Here is a 19,089-nt window from a genome sequence, read left to right as displayed (position 1 = left end):
TTGGCACCTGGAGCTAGTTTACCTAACTTGCCACATTATCGCATGAGCCCAGTAGAACACGAAGAGTTGCAGCGACAGGTTAATGAATTAAGTCCGTGTGCAGTTCCTTCTTTACTCATTCCAAAGAAGGATGGCAGTTGGCGAATGTGTATAGGCAGTCGTGCCATTAATAAAATAACAATCAAGTATCGCTTTCCCATCCCGCGTCTCAATGATATGCTCGATAGGTTGGAAGGTGCAGTGATATTTACCAAGCTTGATTTAAGGAGTGGCTATCATCAGATCCATATACGCCTTGACGATGAGTGGAAAACAGCTTTTAAAACAAAAGATGGTCTCTACGAGTGGTTAGTGATGCCATTTGGGCTATCAAACGTGCCGAGCACATTTATGCGATTGATGAACCAAGTTCTTCGTCCATTTGTGGGAAATTTTGTGGTGGTTTATTTTTATGACGTTCTTATCTACAGCAAAAATGAAGATGAGCACTTAGCACATCTTACAGAAGTTTTTTCAGCCCTTCAGGAAAATAAATTGTATATTAATCTCAAAAAGTGCAGCTTTATGACCGACCAACTATTATTTCTTGGTTTAATGGTGGGAAAAGATGGTATTCAAGTTGATGAGGCAAAGGTGAAAGCAATACGCGAGTGGCCAACTCCTAAAACCGTGCGAGAAGTACAGAGCTTTCATGGATTAGCAACTTTTTATAGGCGCTTCATTCGAGGGTTTAGTAAAATTATAGCACCTATCACTGATTGCTTGAAAAAGGGCCAATTCCAGTGGGGCAAAGCACGGGAAGATAGTTTTAAGACAATCAAAAACAAGTTATGCACTACACCGGTGTTGGCACTATCTAGCTTCGAGAAAATATTTGAAGTTGAGTGTGATGCTTCAGTTATGGGCATTGGAGCAATGTTGTCCCAAGAAGGCTGCCCAGTTGAATTTTTCAGTGAAAAGGTTAGTGAACCACGACAAAAGTGGACTAAGTATGAGTTAGAATTTTATGCCGTTATTCGAGCATTAAAGCATTGGGAACATTACTTGGTTCAACGAGAATTTGTGCTATTTACAGATCATCAAACTTTGAAGTTTATTAATTCTCAAAAAACAATGAATCGAATGCACGCTCGATGGATTACCTTTTTGCAGAAATTCACTTTTGTTATAAAACATAAATCTGGCCAACAGAATAAAGTAGAAGACGCATTAAGTCGCTATGCATCTCTTCTAGCTACAATTAAAACAAAAGTAGTTGGGTTTGATTGTTTAAAGGAACTATATGCAACTGATGAAGATTTTGGCGATATATGGGCTCGATGCAATGATAAGGAATTTATACCCGATTGCCTTCTTCAGGAAGGATTCTTGTTTAAGGGAACGCAATTATTCATTCCTCGTTCTTCTTTGCGTGAGCACTTGATTCGAGAACTACATGCAGGCGGTTTAGGCGGACATGTTGGTCGAGATAAGACAATCAGCTTGGTTGAAGAGAGATTTTACTGGCCCCTACTCAAAAGTGATATTGGTCGTTTTGTTCAACGTTGCCCAATATGTCAGAAAGCTAAGGGACAAGTTCAAAATACTGGCTTTTATACTCCTTTGCCTATTCCAGATACAATATGGCAAGATCTTACAATGGATTTTGTTCTCGGTCTCCCACGAACTCAACGGGGAGTTGATTCTGTTTTGGTCGTAATTGATCGATTTTCAAAAATGGCTCACTTCATTCCTTGTAAGAAAACTACAGATGCTTCTTACGTGGCTAATTTATTTTTTCGCGAGATCGTTCTCCTACATGGTATCCCTTGTTCTATAACTTCTGATAGAGATGTAAAGTTTTTAAGTCACTTTTGGAGGACATTGTGGAAAATATTTGACACTTCTTTAAAATTTAGTAGCACAAGTCATCCCCAAATAGATGGTCAAACCGAAGTGGCTAATCGAACTCTTGGCAATATGATTCGAGCAGTTTGCTGAACATATTCAAAGAATTCATTACGAGGTAAAACAAAATAAACAAAATTTAGAAGATGCTAATATTCGTTACAAGGCTGCTGCTGACCAACATAGGCGCTTTAAGCTATTCAACGAAGGTGATTTAGTGATGGTTCATATCAGAAAAAATCGTTTTCCTGTTGGCACTTACAGTAAACTTATAGATAAGAAGATTGGTCCTTTTCGCATTCTTCAAAAAATTGGCGATAATACTTATAAAGTTGATCTTTCAGCAGATATGAACATTTTCGATACTTTTAATGTTGTTGATATTTATGAATACTTTCCTCGAGATGAATTTTCCTTGCAAACACAAAACTCGAGGGCAAGTTTTCTTTCAAGTGGAGGGGATTGATGTAGTACAACTGCAATAGGATTCCTACTACAATTGTATTTTATATTTTCTAAGACTTTATTTTCTTTTTAGTTTTATTGTGTTAGGACTTTTATTTTATTGAGAGTTTTAATTAGAATAGAGTTTTATTAGTTCACTAGTTTCCTTATTTCAATTTTCTAGTACTGTTAGAAATAGGAATTTGCCTATAAATATAGAAGCTATTGTACAATTCTCAATCAATTATTCATTATTCAATCAATAGAAGCATATTATTCCTATATCGGTTCATATTTCTTTCATTATAATTCTTATTTCAAGAATTCAAACACGCTTCCGCACCAGTGGAAAAGAAAAAAAAAATGAAGTGATGCAATGTATGCTTGGAAGTCATTCCAATTCTTCATAAGAAATGTGGTGCAAGGTTTGGCCTAAAATGTAGTAATGGGGAGAAAACCAATTGTATCTTCCTATTGCTTTTAGTTGCACATAAGAAGTTGATCCGATTCCCATTTTAAATTATTAAGTGATCATCTCACGATAAATCCACTTTGCACTGCTGCAGCCTTCTTTGTGCATATGCAGTAGGAAGAGACATGGAAGAAGCATTTTCATGTGTAAGAAAGATGGTGGAAGAAGGAATTGAAATGCGTGGTGACATACGGTATTCTTGTGGGAGAATTTGCTAATATTGAGTAACCAGAAAGTCTGCGTCGATGGATAAAATAGTAGATTTTACACAAATATGACCCTTGGACCAAAATCCATATAACAAAGTTGCTAAGAAAGGTTTAAACATTTGATGAGCTAGAATCATTTGCAAGTAGCTTCTATCAAAGCTGTTCGAATTAGCTTCTTAGAGACATTGTTGCATTGTATCTCGATTCTTTTTCTAATGTCTCTGAACCTTGTGTTGTATGTTTTCTTGATTGCTTGTCTTCATTTTGTGTTATTAATTTCATTCCTAACTGTTATTTTGGAGTCTTTATTTCAATTTTCTCACAGCTTGGCATGCGTGATCTTGTGTTAAATTCTGTCTGTCTTTTAGTTTTTTGAATTTGGTGGTAGGAAGTAAAATTACCGGTGATATTTTAAAGAAATTGAATAGGAATGGATATGAGCACACTTAGGGAAATGCAACGATAAAACTTGCAGAAGCATGTGGCTTTTTTTTTTGGGGGGGGGGGGGGGGGGGGGGGGACGGGGGGGGGGGGGGGGGGGTCCAGATTGCTCATGAAGCAAGTAAACCACATTTATTCCTTCATCCCCAAATTCCACATCATAGAACGAGAATCAAATAGAACAAAGCAAAGCATCTTATTTAAAAGAAATTGTCACCTCGTTTGTAATTCTTTCTTTATTTCCTTATCTATATTATATTAATTAGCAGACCAAATATTTCCGTAGAGATCTATAACATGGAATATGGTGCTAATGCTCGAATATGTGGAGCCTGAAAATGGAGAATACCACTTCCTAAGTTCTTAAGGCAAATCCCATTTCAATGTTTGGGACCACAATGACCTTCTTATGCATGAAGTTTTATGGGAGGATTGAAGAATGTCTTTGCCATCGGAGCTGGTAATTTTAATTTCTTTTTGATAGTCAATTCTTCTTATTCTTTTTTTTTCTAAAAAATAAAAAAAAAAAGGAACTTACAACTTTGTCATTTCTGATTCTTGAACTTTAACTTTATTCATTGGTTGAAATGGTTATGAGAGGAAAAGGCCTAAATTTCTATCAACAATCTTGTACACTCAGTTGAATGCAGGGGTAGCTCTTGAAATATGCTAAGGCATGCCTCATTTCCTGGGTACTAGGGTTGTACATATTTAACATAACTCATTCTTGATTGTTGATAAATAAATGAACCATTATAAACTTTGCGATATGAAGCTCTTAAAATAAGGAATTATAACTGCTCCTTCACGATGTTCTACTGATTTCTGCCAAGATGATAGAAACTCTTTGCATTTGTGTAGGGATCGGCTTAAGTTCAGAACTTGAAGGATTCTCTTGCTGAAGCGAAATCTGATATTGTGGTTAAGGTAATTTGTTATTTTTTTTTTTACTTTTGTCATTTTCTCAAGAAATAATGCAAGTTTATCCTCGTATAAAGCTTGTAACCATATCATTCTTCATGCAGATCGATTTGAGGAAGGGTTCTCACTCATTTGTTGAGCTTGTGCTGCTGGGTTTTAATGAAGAAAATGGAACTCGGGGGAACATATGGGACAGTGTCTTGGACAATGATTTAGTGCTACTTTTGATATCCGATGTACTTTAGGTATCAAATTGCCTTGTTTATTTGGCCATAAGGGCTTTGTTGTCATCTTCTTCACATGTCTCTCTCTGTATTTAAAAATGAATGCTTGAATTTTTTATTTGGTGTAAACAAAGTATTTATCATTCATTAAAATTCCCAAAAAAAATAAACAAATAAATAAACAAACAAAATAGATTAGTATATTCTATATTTCATTTATTTTATTCTTATTTCCGTCAGCTTTCGAAGGCATCCACATGCATATAAATTAAATGTTCTAGCACAATTCTTTACTCTAACCAGTTATTCCAAGTGTATCTAATTTGATTTATTGCAATTACTTTTAGAAAAGAAAAAATAGATAAGGTTCAACATATCTATCATTATTCCTTCACATTAAACACGCTAACATTAGCTTTATATTGAAGCAACCAGTGCATTGCACGAGCAAAGACTAGTAGTAAGAAAAAGAATTTGAAATCTTGTTTACTGTATTGTGTCAACAAACATGCCGGAATTTTAAAAATTCTTTGCCCTTGATAAACAATTGTTGGATCGTAACCCTAAGGGAAAAATTGGAGTCGTTATTTTATAAAAGTTAAGATTAAACATATCATTAGTTGAATTAATGGAACTTTGTAAATATTTAAAAATTTAATTATAGTACGAACTCGAGAATCAAATGAAATCAAACAGAACTGAATGGAATCAAATCGAATCCAAACGGTTCCACAATTAAATTTGAACCCAACGATTCCACTTACTACCTGAAAATTTGGGTTCAATTTGATTCTCTTTAAAATCAAAATGAAGAGGACCATATTCAGTCCTATTCTCATATTATATTCTTCCTAAAAATGAAAAAGTTATTCTTAACCATTATCCTTAACCATGGTAATGGAAAAAGCTAAAAAGCTCTATGTGCGTACTTTTTACCCTAACCACAACTAGCTTTTTCCGCCTATATAAACACTGTATTTCTGCTTCAATTACTTCCATTGCAATTCTATCTCCTTCTTCCTCAGTTTCTCTATCTAAAGTTATCAATGGCGTCTGCAGATGTTGAGTACAGATGCTTTGTCGGTGGTCTAGCATGGGCCACCACAGATCAATCACTCGAGCAAGCCTTTGCTGAGTTTGGAGAAGTCATCGAATCGAAGGTCCGTTAGTCGCAGAGATCGGGATCCGTCTCGATTCGGTTTTGTTGACAACTGTTAATATGTTACTGTTACTGAGTTACTATTTCCGTTACTATTACTTTCCCCTGTATCGGTACGTTCCATCTTCCTTTTTGTTATCAGGAGATGAGGATCGAATCGCTTTTCAGTTTTCATTTTGATCATTTTACTATGTATGTTATGGATCTGTTTGAATCTGATGGGTTTTTGGAATTTTCTTATTTAGATAATTAATGATCGCGAAACTGGAAGATCGAGGGGTTTTGGATTCGTTACCTTCAAGGACGACCAATCGATGAGGGACGCGATTGAAGGAATGAACGGTCAGGATCTTGATGGGAGGAATATTACCGTTAACAAGGCTCAATCTCGCGGCAGTGGAGGTGGAGGTGGAGGTGGATTCCGTGGTGGTCGCCGTGAGGGTGGTGGCTACGGCCGTCGAGATGGAGGCTACAAAGGAGGCAACGGTGGTGGATACGGTGGCGGATATGGTGGCGGCTACGGTGGCGGCTACGGTGGCGGCCGTGACCGTGGATATGGCGGTGAACGTGGTTACTCAAGAGGCGGTGGTGATTCCGAAGGCAACTGGAGGAATTATTAGGGTTAAATGTTCTATTCGTGATTTCCATTGTGTGTTAGTTTCTAATGCTATGTTTTGTGTTCTTGATCTCTGGTTCTTGTGGTTACTTTCACCATGTATAAATAAATATTTGCAGATTTCTGCAAAATGAAGTAAATTGTGATCCTTCAAAATTTGATTTTGATCCTTGTTTTCGATTACTGATTGTATGTCCTGATCCTGATTAAGTTCGTCCGTTAATCAAGAAGCCCGGAATTGGTTCAGATTCAGGAAAAAGAAACTAGAGCTTTGGTTATGTGCACCAGGCAGCTAAATCTCTAGTCATTTTCACTGAATCTACTTAACTTCAGAAGAAATTCAAGAATTTGTAGCCATGAATTGGATCAAAATCTTAAATAGAATCCTAACATTTCAAGATTATTATAATGGTATTCGACTGTACTTGCGATAAAGAGGGCTCGGTTTCACAAATCTTGGAACTCTTCATTAAGGATGAAAAATAAATAAATAAATAAACCCCAACGCTGCAAAATGGTAGTAGGGAAGCAAGGTAAAAATTAAAAAAAATTGTAGTTCTAGCAAAAGAATACAAGCGAATGAATCCCATCCCCTAGCAAGCTAAGTACTTCCGTCTCAGGACTCTGCAATTGGAATAAAACTTATGAGTGAATGTTCCACCTACCAATCTATTTGACAAACGATCGTGACCCTTAAATGAAAAATAATCAAACACCCCAATTCTACACAGGTATGTGTCTTTCCCAACCTTCATCCACTCAACCCCCATCACCCAAGTTGTCCCCCGAAGCTGCCTATTTTGCTGCGGTGTCCCTTCGCTCCACTCACCCTTGACAATTTTCTCTTTGTAACGTTTGGTAAAGAGGACTAAAGAATGTGCTAAAAGTAATGTTTTTACTCGAACATTTTATTTTATTTTTTATAATGGAAGTTGGAGATAAGGAAGCTTTATATCAGTTATAGAAGCATTAAAAACGCTAGAATGTCATAGAATTGGGATTGCATACTGATAATCAATTGATGTATGGAGAGATTAGTGAAGTTTTTAGACCTAGACAGGAATGTCAATAAGCCGAGCCGGCTCGCGAGCTGAAATTCTTGAATTGGGCTTTGATAAAATGTCCGAGTTTTTTTTCGGGCCCGAGCCGAGCAAAAGCTCGATCAAAAAAATTAGGCTCTTTCAAGCCGAGCCAGGCTCTTTTTTTTTTTCTTTTTTTTTTTTTTATATGCAATAGGCTGTTGCCTTTAAAAAAATGGCAGAGGCCAGCAGGCTTACTGCCTTATTTCAACAAATAAGGCAGCAACCTACTACCTTTAGTATTTTTATTTTTTGTTTTTTATTTATATAAAGCCCCATGAACCACACGAGCTAGCTTAGGAATCCAAATTGGGGCTGGGCTTGAGCCTCGAGCCAGACCTACTCGGGTTTTTTCGGGCCGAACCACGAACGGCCCGAGCCGACGAGCTCGATTGCCATCCCTATACCTAGAACTTCTTGTTCTGTTGTTTGATTTGTCTTTGCAGTCTAAATTAGTTTAGTACATTTCTGTATTTTTAAGATTTTCTAGAACCTAGAAAGCATCGATTTCAGGTTTTACTTATCAATTGTGCTACACGTACACCGACGTCACGCCCCTCACACAAGGGGGGCCCACACTTTTTTTTATTGGGTGTGAACCCCTCCCTCATGTGAGGTGACACGCCAATGTACACATAGCGAATTTTTTTACTTATTATCAGTCTTGATACTTAGCATACATAAGGATGATTGGGTAGAATGCATATCAGTTGGCTAAACTTGAAATTGAATAAATAAAGTTGAGAATAACTCGTCTTTGTCTCCTTCATTCACCTTTCTTTCTTATGTTAGTGTTATGTCCAAGTTGCAGAATATATAGTGCAAGAGAGAATTGGAGAAAAAGGTCTTTATGCCACAAATCGCCAATGGAGAATGGAATGAGAGTGACGACGTCGTGAAATAGGTGCGTCCTGCGGCAACTTTTGGGGATGGGGGTTGAGAGGAGGAAAGTTGGGGAAGACTCGGGCCTTTAGAGAATTATTAAACCAAATTTGGGTGCTTGGTTCCGGGTATAAAAATTGTAGAAGACATTTTTAATTTCTATTTGGTGGAATGCTCTCCAAACTATCAAATGGTCATTTACAAATGTGAATTATTGGTTCAAATTTCTGTTGCAAGATCCAAATTGCTTGCAGCAAAGAAACATTGATTAGTCTTTAACATCTATTAGGATCACATTTCAACCATCTCATCTAAAAATGTGTCTAACGAGTACATACTAAATCTATTATAACATTTGACCACCATCGTTTGATTGACCATATCATTAAGAGAGGCATTGTTGCTCCCCCAACAATATCTCCCTCAACATGACATTTTCACGACTCGAATTCATGATGCTAACTTTGATACCCACTGGTTTGGATCAAGTTTCCATGATCTCATCTAAAAATTAATTTTTGTCCAACGAAAACAAGCTTAGCCCCCATTTGGTTCTGATTTTTCACCCCAAAAAATCAATTTTTTGATCGTTACTTCTCTAAGTCAGCTGTCATTTTCGACTTCTTCACGTACAAGTGGGATCCACTTACCTCTTTAACGATAAAAAAAAAAAAAAAAAATTGATTCTCAAAAAGGTTACCGAACAGACCCTAAATTTTTTATGGTATTCAATCATCATCATCTGAGTGATTGAAACAATGTGTTAAAAGTGACATTGTTGCTCCCAACAACATCTAAACTTGGCAATTGGATTTTTGATATCTGATATCTATATTGACTTTAAATTTCAAAGATTCCCTCCGATGCAAATCGGCAGGTTAAAAATAATGCAAAACATTAAAGGCAAGTTCGGCATGCACTAATCTGTAGTTTTATAAAGGAAAACAAACAAGATTTTAAAGTTCTCCCTCTCTTTTTTAATAATGTCCAATCCAACATACCAAACATGTCTGAAATTGTTTCTAAGGTGTTTAAATCTCCCATTCTCTTTAGTTACTGGACCTGTTTAACAAGAGGTGATAATATATGAAACCTAACCATCTGGAATATAATCAAACGAGATCAAGAGAATATCATGGAAACATTTACACGTCGTTAACAATCTCGACCTTGTGGGAAGGACCAGCTGCAGCAGAGAGATTGAGAAACATTTATAGATCGTTTTTTTTTTTTTTAATATTCAGGTATCCCAACTTACATCAAACTAAATTCTGGACCTCCAAGGCCCATGCCCCTAGAACCTTGGAGGGGGTAAATCGCGGGTTATACCTCAACTGGATCACAAGTTCCCCCCATTGACTATACACTTCTGCGCACAAGAAACCCTCCTCCACAATGATTGCTCCATACCAAATTTTTGGCCGCAGGTCCCCACCAGGAATCGAACTCTCCACCCTGCCGTTGGAAGCAAGCCAATGTTGATTAATCCACCAGTTGAGCTGTGCCCCGGGGGGCAACATTTACAGATCTTACTTTCACTGAAGATGGACCCAATAATAAAGATTCCAAATATATGTAGAAAGGTTTTTCCGAGTTCCCAAATCTTCTCTTCTCTACGTACATATTCCTAGACAAACCGAAAATGTAATTTTCAACTAATCATTAGAGGGGATTCATAAACCTGTAGCCTTTTTGCAACTCGTTTCAAAGAGCCACAGATTCTTTCTATTCTTTTCAAGATTTTCTATACATCAACGAGCAACAAATCCATTAACTCTGTTACTGCAAGGATCTTTATCCAGTGCTAATAGCAGTTCTTTGGATCCAATGAGAAGTGTCATGGCCTCCATTCACTAACAATATCCGCCATTAAGCTCGCATGTTTGTTTTTCAAAGAGACCCACATAATAAGACCATTGGAATAATATGTCAAACTGCAATAAAGGGTTTATGTTTCTAATACGATTAGGCTCTACACATTTCCACAGTGTGGTGATGGTTAAGTTTCTACAAGAGCTCGACAAAAGGGGAAACTAATGTGTTTGCTCATCCAATATGATATATGGGCAGCTTTTCATCCATACCAAAGTAGAGTTGCTGAAATGAATTTAACAAATGAATAATGCTATTTATAATCAGTAATTACAGTAATCATCCTATGTGAGGCATTAATTTCCTATAATTATGTTGCCCCAAATGACAAGCTAATATTTCCAATAACAAATTGCTATATAGGACGATTACTGCAGTCGCTGACTATGAATAGCATTACTTCGAACAATTACAACATTATTCAACTAAAATTAAGATTTTAGGGATGTCTTTTGAACTCATCACCACCATCAGAGGTGGTTTTGTGGATATTATAAATGAATAGGACTAAAATGAATCGATTTTGAAGAATTTACTCTGGATAGGGCCACAGATTGGATTATATGAAGTCTAATCATACGGTGCACTTACGCTATATACTATGGATTGACCTTGTACTTTTCTCCATGATAATCAAAGCATGCATTAGCAACTGTACTTAACCCCCAAAACCACTAACAATCTGTATATTTTCTCAGTGCTCTTTTATGTTTTTGTATAATGGATTTTGTAGAAAGTGGTTTTGTTTTTCGAATATATTGTTAAAAAGTAGGGAAAATTCCAAAAGACGTGAAGAGGCATTATGAAGTACTGGTTGATGTATCGAGAGTGGTCGCTTCCTCTTCCTTAACTACACAACTTCTATGTGGTAACATGAGAGAGGGGACCATAGTACTAAGTTTCAACTTGGATGTTCCAGATTCACTTTCTATTACATTTCCTCAATGCCCAAACTGTATCACTGGGTACAACGAAAATAAAACTAAAAATCTCGTTGCTTGTATTATCCAAGCCTCTACAAACGCTAAGTTGATGCTTGTCTAAGAACCTAAATAATTGCATCCATGCAATGTATTCATTTTGTGGGCACCCGTCCTTGCAAAATTGTGTCATATACCCTGGCAAAGATGATCAACTAGTGCATGCGTGTGCCATTCACACGTTTACATTTCAATGTACAAATAGCCCACAAACTTACTTGGCGATAAGTATGCTCTACAGCAGTCCCGTATGGTCTAATCCTCACTAGTACTGCATGATGTTAAGACGCTGTAATCTATTTCAGGAAAACTTAACACATAAATTTGAAGGATATTCGTCTATCGAACCTTCTGAGTATGCATGCGAGTAAACAAATCTTCAGAACCCCACAAGCCAATACAACTCAGGGTCAGAATTTTTTGCACATGTTCTTGAATTCATTCGTAAACTAAAATTGGGAGGGCTTAAAGATTTTATTGGTATAGGTCAACATGCTAATCCACCGAAGACAATATGAGAACTTATATAAACGAGGGTGATCCCAAATTTGAAGTATCCTACTATCATGTTGGTATCGATTGATATTTCACTAAATCACAAGCTACAGTGAAATTGATGTAGGGTGAAAGATTTGAAGCTGTACGGAATCAAGAATGTCAAATAGATAAAGATGCAATTTTTCGTCAAATTCTAATTCCAATTGTAATATATATGAACATAACGAGATTAGAAACGTGCAAAGCAAACTCATGGAATTAAGCACCTCTCTCAATTCAAAGCTAAATGCATGTATAACGAAGGATATTATAAGCACTTAGAAAGATTCCAAGGCAAACTCAAAGTAACTGCAATCTTGGACACTAAATTTTTTATATCTCACAAATTATATCATCAGTAGCAACTCAACACATAAAATTTTAATAGACATAAATGGAAAAATACATTAGAACACAAGTAAATGAACTGTATAGACATACACTCACATCATTCATTACACAAATTTGCTCTCAAGAAACAGCTGCTCCATTACAAAACAGATTCTTCCCCAGCCTCTGTCATTGAATAAAATTTATATATCAGTTCCTAAGAATTCAAAACAAAGAATTTAAATAATTTGGGTTAGAAAATAGATTATACCTTTTCCAGGAACAATAATGACTGGTGCGGTTTTACAATTGTGGAAGCAATATTCACTAACGCTTCCTTGTAGCACACTAAAATAGAGTCAAGATAAAAATCTCAGTCGAGCACAAATAGGTAAAGGGGTGAGAGATCGAGGGAGAGTGGCACCTTTGCATCAAGCTTCGGCCTCTGGTGCCAAGGACAACAGCAGCTGGCTTCAACCTTTCTGCTTCCTTGCAAATTGCCTTCCCTGCGTCTCCTTCCACGATCCTAGCCTTTGACTTTACCTATTTTAAACGTGATAAATTCCATATAAAATACGATAAAAGCTTAAAAACAGAAAATCCATAGAATTCATTATGCGACTTTTGTTTTCCTTTCGCTCTTTTTATGGTTAAATGATTTCTATATAAACAATACAATTATACCAGGTTTTAAATTTTTCGTCATGACAAAGACGAACATAAGTGAGAGTTTCTAAATGCACATGTGAGGGTCTCTGATTACAAGAACAATGTAGACAGACGCCAACATACTTCTGTATAGAAGATAGATCAATATACGTGGAAACAGTGAAGAGAAAAGTGAAATGGAAAAATGATGTACTAGTTGGTCAAAGGAGATAGTATTGATGAATAAATAATTTGTTCACGTAAAACAAATTAATTGTAACATTTGGCAGAAAAAATCTCAAAAACATTATTCAAAACAGTAAATATTGGTCCAAAAAAAATTCTTCAAATTGTAATGTACACTAGATAATGAAAAATAAAAAACAAGCTCGCTACATCGCAAACTCCATGTCCAATGGTTGCATTTTCTTACATGCATACATGTAGTATTCTCCTGTGCTTACAGATTAGGCGACCCTCTTATGAAAAGGTCCGTGGGCCACCTAACACTAGGCTTCAGGTGGAGGGAGGCTGAGACGTAGGACTAACGACGTGTACAATACTTGAATTCTTGATGTAAATGCTACATAATTGGTTCTCATCCTTCAAAAACAACATGTAAAATAGGAGCATCAAATTTTATCTCAACCTTCATAATTTGCATTATTTTAAACGTCATAACAAAATCGATCATCATCACTTTTGCATAGACGTAGCGAGTTAAATGTTCATAAGAGTGTCACGATTTTAATAGAATGAGATGACTAAAACTAACATGGCCTATTGAGGTTATTAGCAATCTATTCTAAACTTTAAATTTTTTGAAAACAAGAAATAACAATAATTGCAAACACAATGTTAATGTCAAATAAACTAACCATTTTTATTTCTTGCAACATCAAATGTTCCATGAAAACACAAAACTACCAAAATAATTAAGATTAAATTTGGAAAAGAAAATTGAAATTACCATAGCAACCTCAAGCGCCTCCACTGCAAGCTTCTCCATAAGAACCTGTGTCGTGTCGTAAACAATCTGGTTCTTCAAACCTAACATAAATAAATAACAATCATATAAGAAAATTCATTCCAATTATATATAAATACAAAAATCAAGAAAATTTCACTAACGGTTACTCGAGCAGCAAGTCAGTCCCCACTCTTTTAAAATGAACAAAATAGTCCCAAATGACCAAAACCATTCAAATCTAAGTTATCAGTGTCTTTCTCGTGTATGAGACTGCAAATTTCCTAAAAGCGAAAACGTAGAACAATATGAAAATAAAATTAGGGTTACTCGAAACGGCATGAACAAGATGAACGGTATCGGCAAGGCGGCAGAGATGAGTTATGGCCCAATGAAAAGCGTGTTTGCTATTGGGTCCATGATCAACTGCGATTATTATGTCGCGGCCTCTTCTTCTCTCTCCGGTTTCTCTCTCCAGTTCCGGCTCCGGTACAATTGGAATTAGTGTAGGAAGTTTCACTTCTTTCCAGTTGTACTCTTCTTCCTCCATTAACGTCTCCATTTCGTTGATTTGATTCTCCTTTTTTTAACTCTCTCTCTCTCTCTCTGGGGGCTATGAGTTGATCAAAATGGAATCATTTGTGGGTTTTCCATTCAGCAATGGTTCTTTTTAGAGTGTACAGTCATAATTGAATTTGCGTGTTGAAATTGGACTACTTTTCTTCCATTCTTTACCAAGTTGTCTATTCAATGATTTGGTTCATACTGGCTGACATCCTAGAGAATGTGGGGCTGAAATTTAAAAATATATATATATATTAGTTTGTGTGTATAAAATTTTATTGTGTTTCATGTAGTGGAGAATATTACAATATCTAATAATTTATTTTATTAAAAGATGACAAACGGAGCCTTAATTTTTCCATATGCGAATGGAATTGGACAAGTTCTATAATTCTTTCTTTATCTTTATTGACCAGTTTTTCAAAATATTAACGACGATTGATGAGTTTCAAATGTAAATATTTTAGTAAGCGTGTTGGTCGGGATTTTAAGTAAATTAAAATTAATTTTTTAACTTTTATTTCACTATTTCAACCGTCAATTTTCAATTCTTCTCTCACAAATAGACCAACTTTTACCTCTAATGACTATAGAATCAATTCTCAAATTCCCTACCAAACACCCTCTAAAACATAAAAGTAAAATGCTCCCTGAACAGGCCCACTTGTACAGGGACTGTCACATGAGATGGACCCCATATATGGGGTCTGTGCAAGTAGCACAGCTGAACATAAAATAGTTTCTTCTTTATCTTTCCCTATTTTCTTGTCATGGCATGCTCAAAGACAGCTGGAATCTCAAGAATAATAAGAAACGTGGAATGATATGACTCTGTTTTAGATAAACATGTTTGGTTCAATAAAAAAAAAATCGATTAAAATTTAAATTAAAATTAAAAATAATAAGTAATTTTAAATTGTGATTTTTCAAAATCATTTGACTGTAACAAAAGTTAATTAAAATTTAAGTGTATGTTTGGTAGGGATTAAAAATAGATTTTTTTTAGTAGATTGTGATAGAAATTTTAGAAATGTGTGACTGAAAAGTTGTGGAACCCTTGAAAGATATGGTTAATATTAATTGTTTGACTTTTAATTTAGATTAAAATCAATTTTTAATCTAAACCAAACAAGCTCTAAATTAAAGTTGGGAGTCTCAACTTGTCCATTGGTGTGCCAACTAATAATTTATCGTGTGAATGTATAATTGAAAGTGAATACAAAAAATAAATTAAAATAAAGTAAATTAAATTAAAAGCCACCGAAAAGGGGCTTGATATGGCGTGCCGCACGATACATGGAAACAGCTTAACAAATTTGCTGCAACTTCTTCCTGAACTGGTGCATTTTTCTAAGAGGAGAATCACTTCACGTTACGTGAGTCTCTGTCAGAATCAACCATACGATTATTATCTCCTTGCTTAAACTATAAAGTAAATAGCCAAAATAAATAAATAAATAAATAAATAAATAAAAAATAAAAAAAATGGAAAGAAAAGAAAAAAAGAATAAGTGTACTTTCTGCCACGTAATGGAGCCCGCGATCTTTTTATTTATTCATTTATTTTTTTTCTATGCGGTCAGAATTTTTGAAGAATACAAATAACCTCTAATTTTTTTCCATATTCGCTGAGTCTCGTGAATAACAAGTAAATCACAACAATTGGGGCATTGGTCTTTGTAGAGTTTATGCTTCTTCTTTCACTAATTGGGTTATGGTTGGTGTTAGGAATATACTTATAATGTGAAGCGAAAAATAAAATAGATTTTTATTTTCATTAAGGATTTTCTTTGTATTTAGTTATAAATTGTAATAAAGTTAAACATTTTCTAGATCTGTAAGCTCTTTTGCTTTTTCTTTGTTCCAACAATCTTGATCTGTCACCCACAGCTGTCCAATTGTCCAGCCTTTAATTGTGATCTACACAGAGAAACGGATTGGGACAACTGGACCTTTTCTTATGATGGCAAGAATAATGAATTTTCTCTACAGATCCAAAACCTTAACTACTTATTTATACAAACTCAAACGGTCCATGAATTAACCCATTTAATTAAATTCGGTCCATGAATTAATTAATCCAATTAATTAATTTAAGTCATTAAATAAGTAACCCAATTAATTAATTTATTCAACGCCTGTTAAATTAATTAATTGGTTAAATACAATCAGTTCTCCTTTTGTGTGTGACTCATTGGGTTATCAATCACGATGCATAGTGATGTGAATTATTATTTTGATATAATCAATATCGATAAATTAAAACACTTTTTTAACTTATCACCTACTCACATTTACCATCCCAAATTGACAATTAGCAATGTGTCAGGGCAATACATGTGACGAAAAATGTCACGTGGCATGACAGAACCAAACTTGTTCATTTACCGTGAAATTTTAATCGCTTCGTCAATATGATCCGATCAATTACAAAATATGGATACATCAATCTTAATTATCGATCATATTTTTCATTCCACTATTAAGTCAATCTAAGTCAAAAACTCATTTTCAACTTATGAGTACACTTTGACCAAGAATTTCATTATCGACTTAACTGAATGAAATGTAGATCACAATCTTTTACTATCTAAGAGTGACGAATTCTCTATCGGTCATTCACAATCTTCATATGATTTTTGACATACCTGAACGACACCGTATTAGTGGCCCTTGACAGAGCAATATCCAACATCATCAAAGTATGACTATCCTCTTATAAGGCACCATGATAACTTCAAGTCAAAAGACCAATTCCACTACCGAACGTCAATGATTAACCAGTGATACTCAGATAGTTATCCACGTGGAATATCTCGGCGAGTCTTTAATGTTTTGTTCTACAACAAAATACCTACGTGTTCATTTAAGTGTCACCATACTTTAACTTGTGAGATAAAGCTGTTTACTTCACAACTAAGAAATGTCACACATGATGATCTATCCGTAATAACAATATTCATATCTCGTTATTACTTATGACCACGAAAGATTTAAGACTCAATCATGTGTAATTTGTATCTCATAATCATAACTCCTTGTGATTAATAAATTATCAAGATTTGAATCTACGGACTCTATTATTTAATTTATTGAATATTAATTAAATAATAGATCTATCATAAATTGTATCAATTATATATTAAAAGTATTTATGTCAAATGTTGATTGTACCTAGAACATAACACTTACAAACTCTCACTTGCACTAAATTCAATCACTTATGTATCCAATATCATAAAAGTCTACATGACAATCATGTTTAAGCTGCGACAACTCTTTGTCAGTAGATCTGCAATATTATCATTTGTGATAATTCATTTCTTTCTTTATGTAATTTCTTTATATTATCTCTCCGATGAAATGATATTACCTTAGTATATGTTAGAATCATTGATAAGACCTTAGTTCATTTGCTTGACCGATGGTTCTAGTGTTATCACAATACAATCACATGTGATCAACAATATTAGGAATTACTCCAAGTTTATTTATGAACATCTTGATCCACACTGCAACTCTATGTTACTTATGAAGCAATCATGTATTAGGTTTATATTATTGAACCAACGATTGTTTCACTTTTGGAATCTTTCCGCACCGCTTAAAAGTAAACCAATTTCTCTATATAAAATCTTCTTTATCTATGAAGATTGAGATGAGTTAATCAATCTTCTAGATCAATCTCTATAGATCAAGTTGTTTATCCCATATCTTTCATGAAAAATCCTATAACAACCATTGTATCAACGATTGAAACGCAAGGATATTGTTCCCTACTAATAATATGCCTTACATATAATATTAGGAATTCAACAATGCTCCCAATATTTTCTTGTAAACACGCAATTCGTCTTCACATTTGATAATATTAAACCTTTTGATTTTTTTTTTTTTATCAAATTGAATATTTTCAACTCCAACGGGCTTGCTTTAACCTATAGTCACGGTATGTCACTATTGCAACCAAAATTCGAATGGACTTTAGTATGACTACAAGCGAAATGAGGCCAACACTTTGTCCTTGTTTGTAACCTTTTCTAATAGCATTACTTTGTATGTACGAATGTTTCTATCCATGTCGACATTTTCTTTGTAAACCATTTAAAACATATGGGTTTTATCCCATTAAGAGGGTCGATCAAGGTTCAAACCTTGTTTTATACATTTAGTTCATTTCGGATTCCATGGCCTGCTGACCAAAGGATCAATTCCACTATCGAACGTTAGAGATTAACCATTGATACTTAGATAGTTATCCATGTGGAATCTCTCAGTGGGTCTCCAATGTTTTGTTCTACAACAAAACATACACATATTCATTTGAGTGTCCACGTTGTAGCTTGTGAGATCAACTGCTTCCTTCATAAGTAAGAAATGTCACACGTGATGGTCTATCCGTAATAATGATATATGTATCTTGTTATTACTTAGGACCACGGACAATTTAAGACTCAATCATATGTAATTCGTATCTCACAATCACAATTCCTTATAATTAACAAATTATCAAGATTTGAATCTACAGATTCTATTATTTAATTTAATTGAATCTTAATTAAATAATAGATCTACCATAAAATTGCATCAATTATATATTAAAAGTATTTATGTCCAATGTTGATTAGATCTATGACATAACATTTACAGTTGTATTGATCTAATTCACGTTCCCTTTTTCTATATACAAAAATATTCACTTTCGTATGTGTTTACAAGGAGATGCACATTTAATATAACAAGAATGGATGGCAAACACCAATTTATCGTGGGATTCTGGAAGGTTGGTTGTGCCACCCTAATCACTGTCACAGCAAATGTTCCGTCACCATATTTAGTTCTTTTGTGTGAGAGGAC

The 19,089-nt window shown here is 34.9% G+C and overlaps 2 protein-coding genes across 2 annotated transcripts; one reads left to right on the top strand and one right to left on the bottom strand.

The window, feature by feature from the left end:
- The first annotated feature begins 5,578 nt into the window (after positions 1–5,578).
- LOC111394594 (glycine-rich RNA-binding protein 2-like) lies at positions 5,579–6,540 on the top strand. Its single transcript, XM_023020493.1, has 2 exons — positions 5,579–5,758; positions 6,003–6,540. Exons 1-2 carry the CDS (start codon positions 5,645–5,647, stop codon positions 6,375–6,377), a joined length of 489 nt encoding a protein of 162 aa, XP_022876261.1. The 5' UTR covers positions 5,579–5,644; the 3' UTR covers positions 6,378–6,540.
- Positions 6,541–12,001: 5,461 nt separating this feature from the next.
- On the bottom strand, positions 12,002–14,385 carry LOC111394593 (universal stress protein PHOS32-like). Its single transcript, XM_023020492.1, has 5 exons — positions 13,999–14,385; positions 13,672–13,751; positions 12,478–12,596; positions 12,325–12,401; positions 12,002–12,239 (listed from the first exon to the last, which is right to left on the bottom strand). Exons 1-5 carry the CDS (start codon positions 14,228–14,230, stop codon positions 12,214–12,216), a joined length of 534 nt encoding a protein of 177 aa, XP_022876260.1. The 5' UTR covers positions 14,231–14,385; the 3' UTR covers positions 12,002–12,213.
- Positions 14,386–19,089: the final 4,704 nt, after the last annotated feature.

This window comes from Olea europaea, chromosome 5, assembly GCF_002742605.1.
Source record: "Olea europaea var. sylvestris chromosome 5, O_europaea_v1, whole genome shotgun sequence".
NCBI classification, from domain to species: Eukaryota; Viridiplantae; Streptophyta; class Magnoliopsida; order Lamiales; family Oleaceae; genus Olea; species Olea europaea.
The sequence above is the reverse complement of the archived record's forward strand: the minus strand, read 5'-3'. Positions and strand labels throughout refer to the sequence as shown.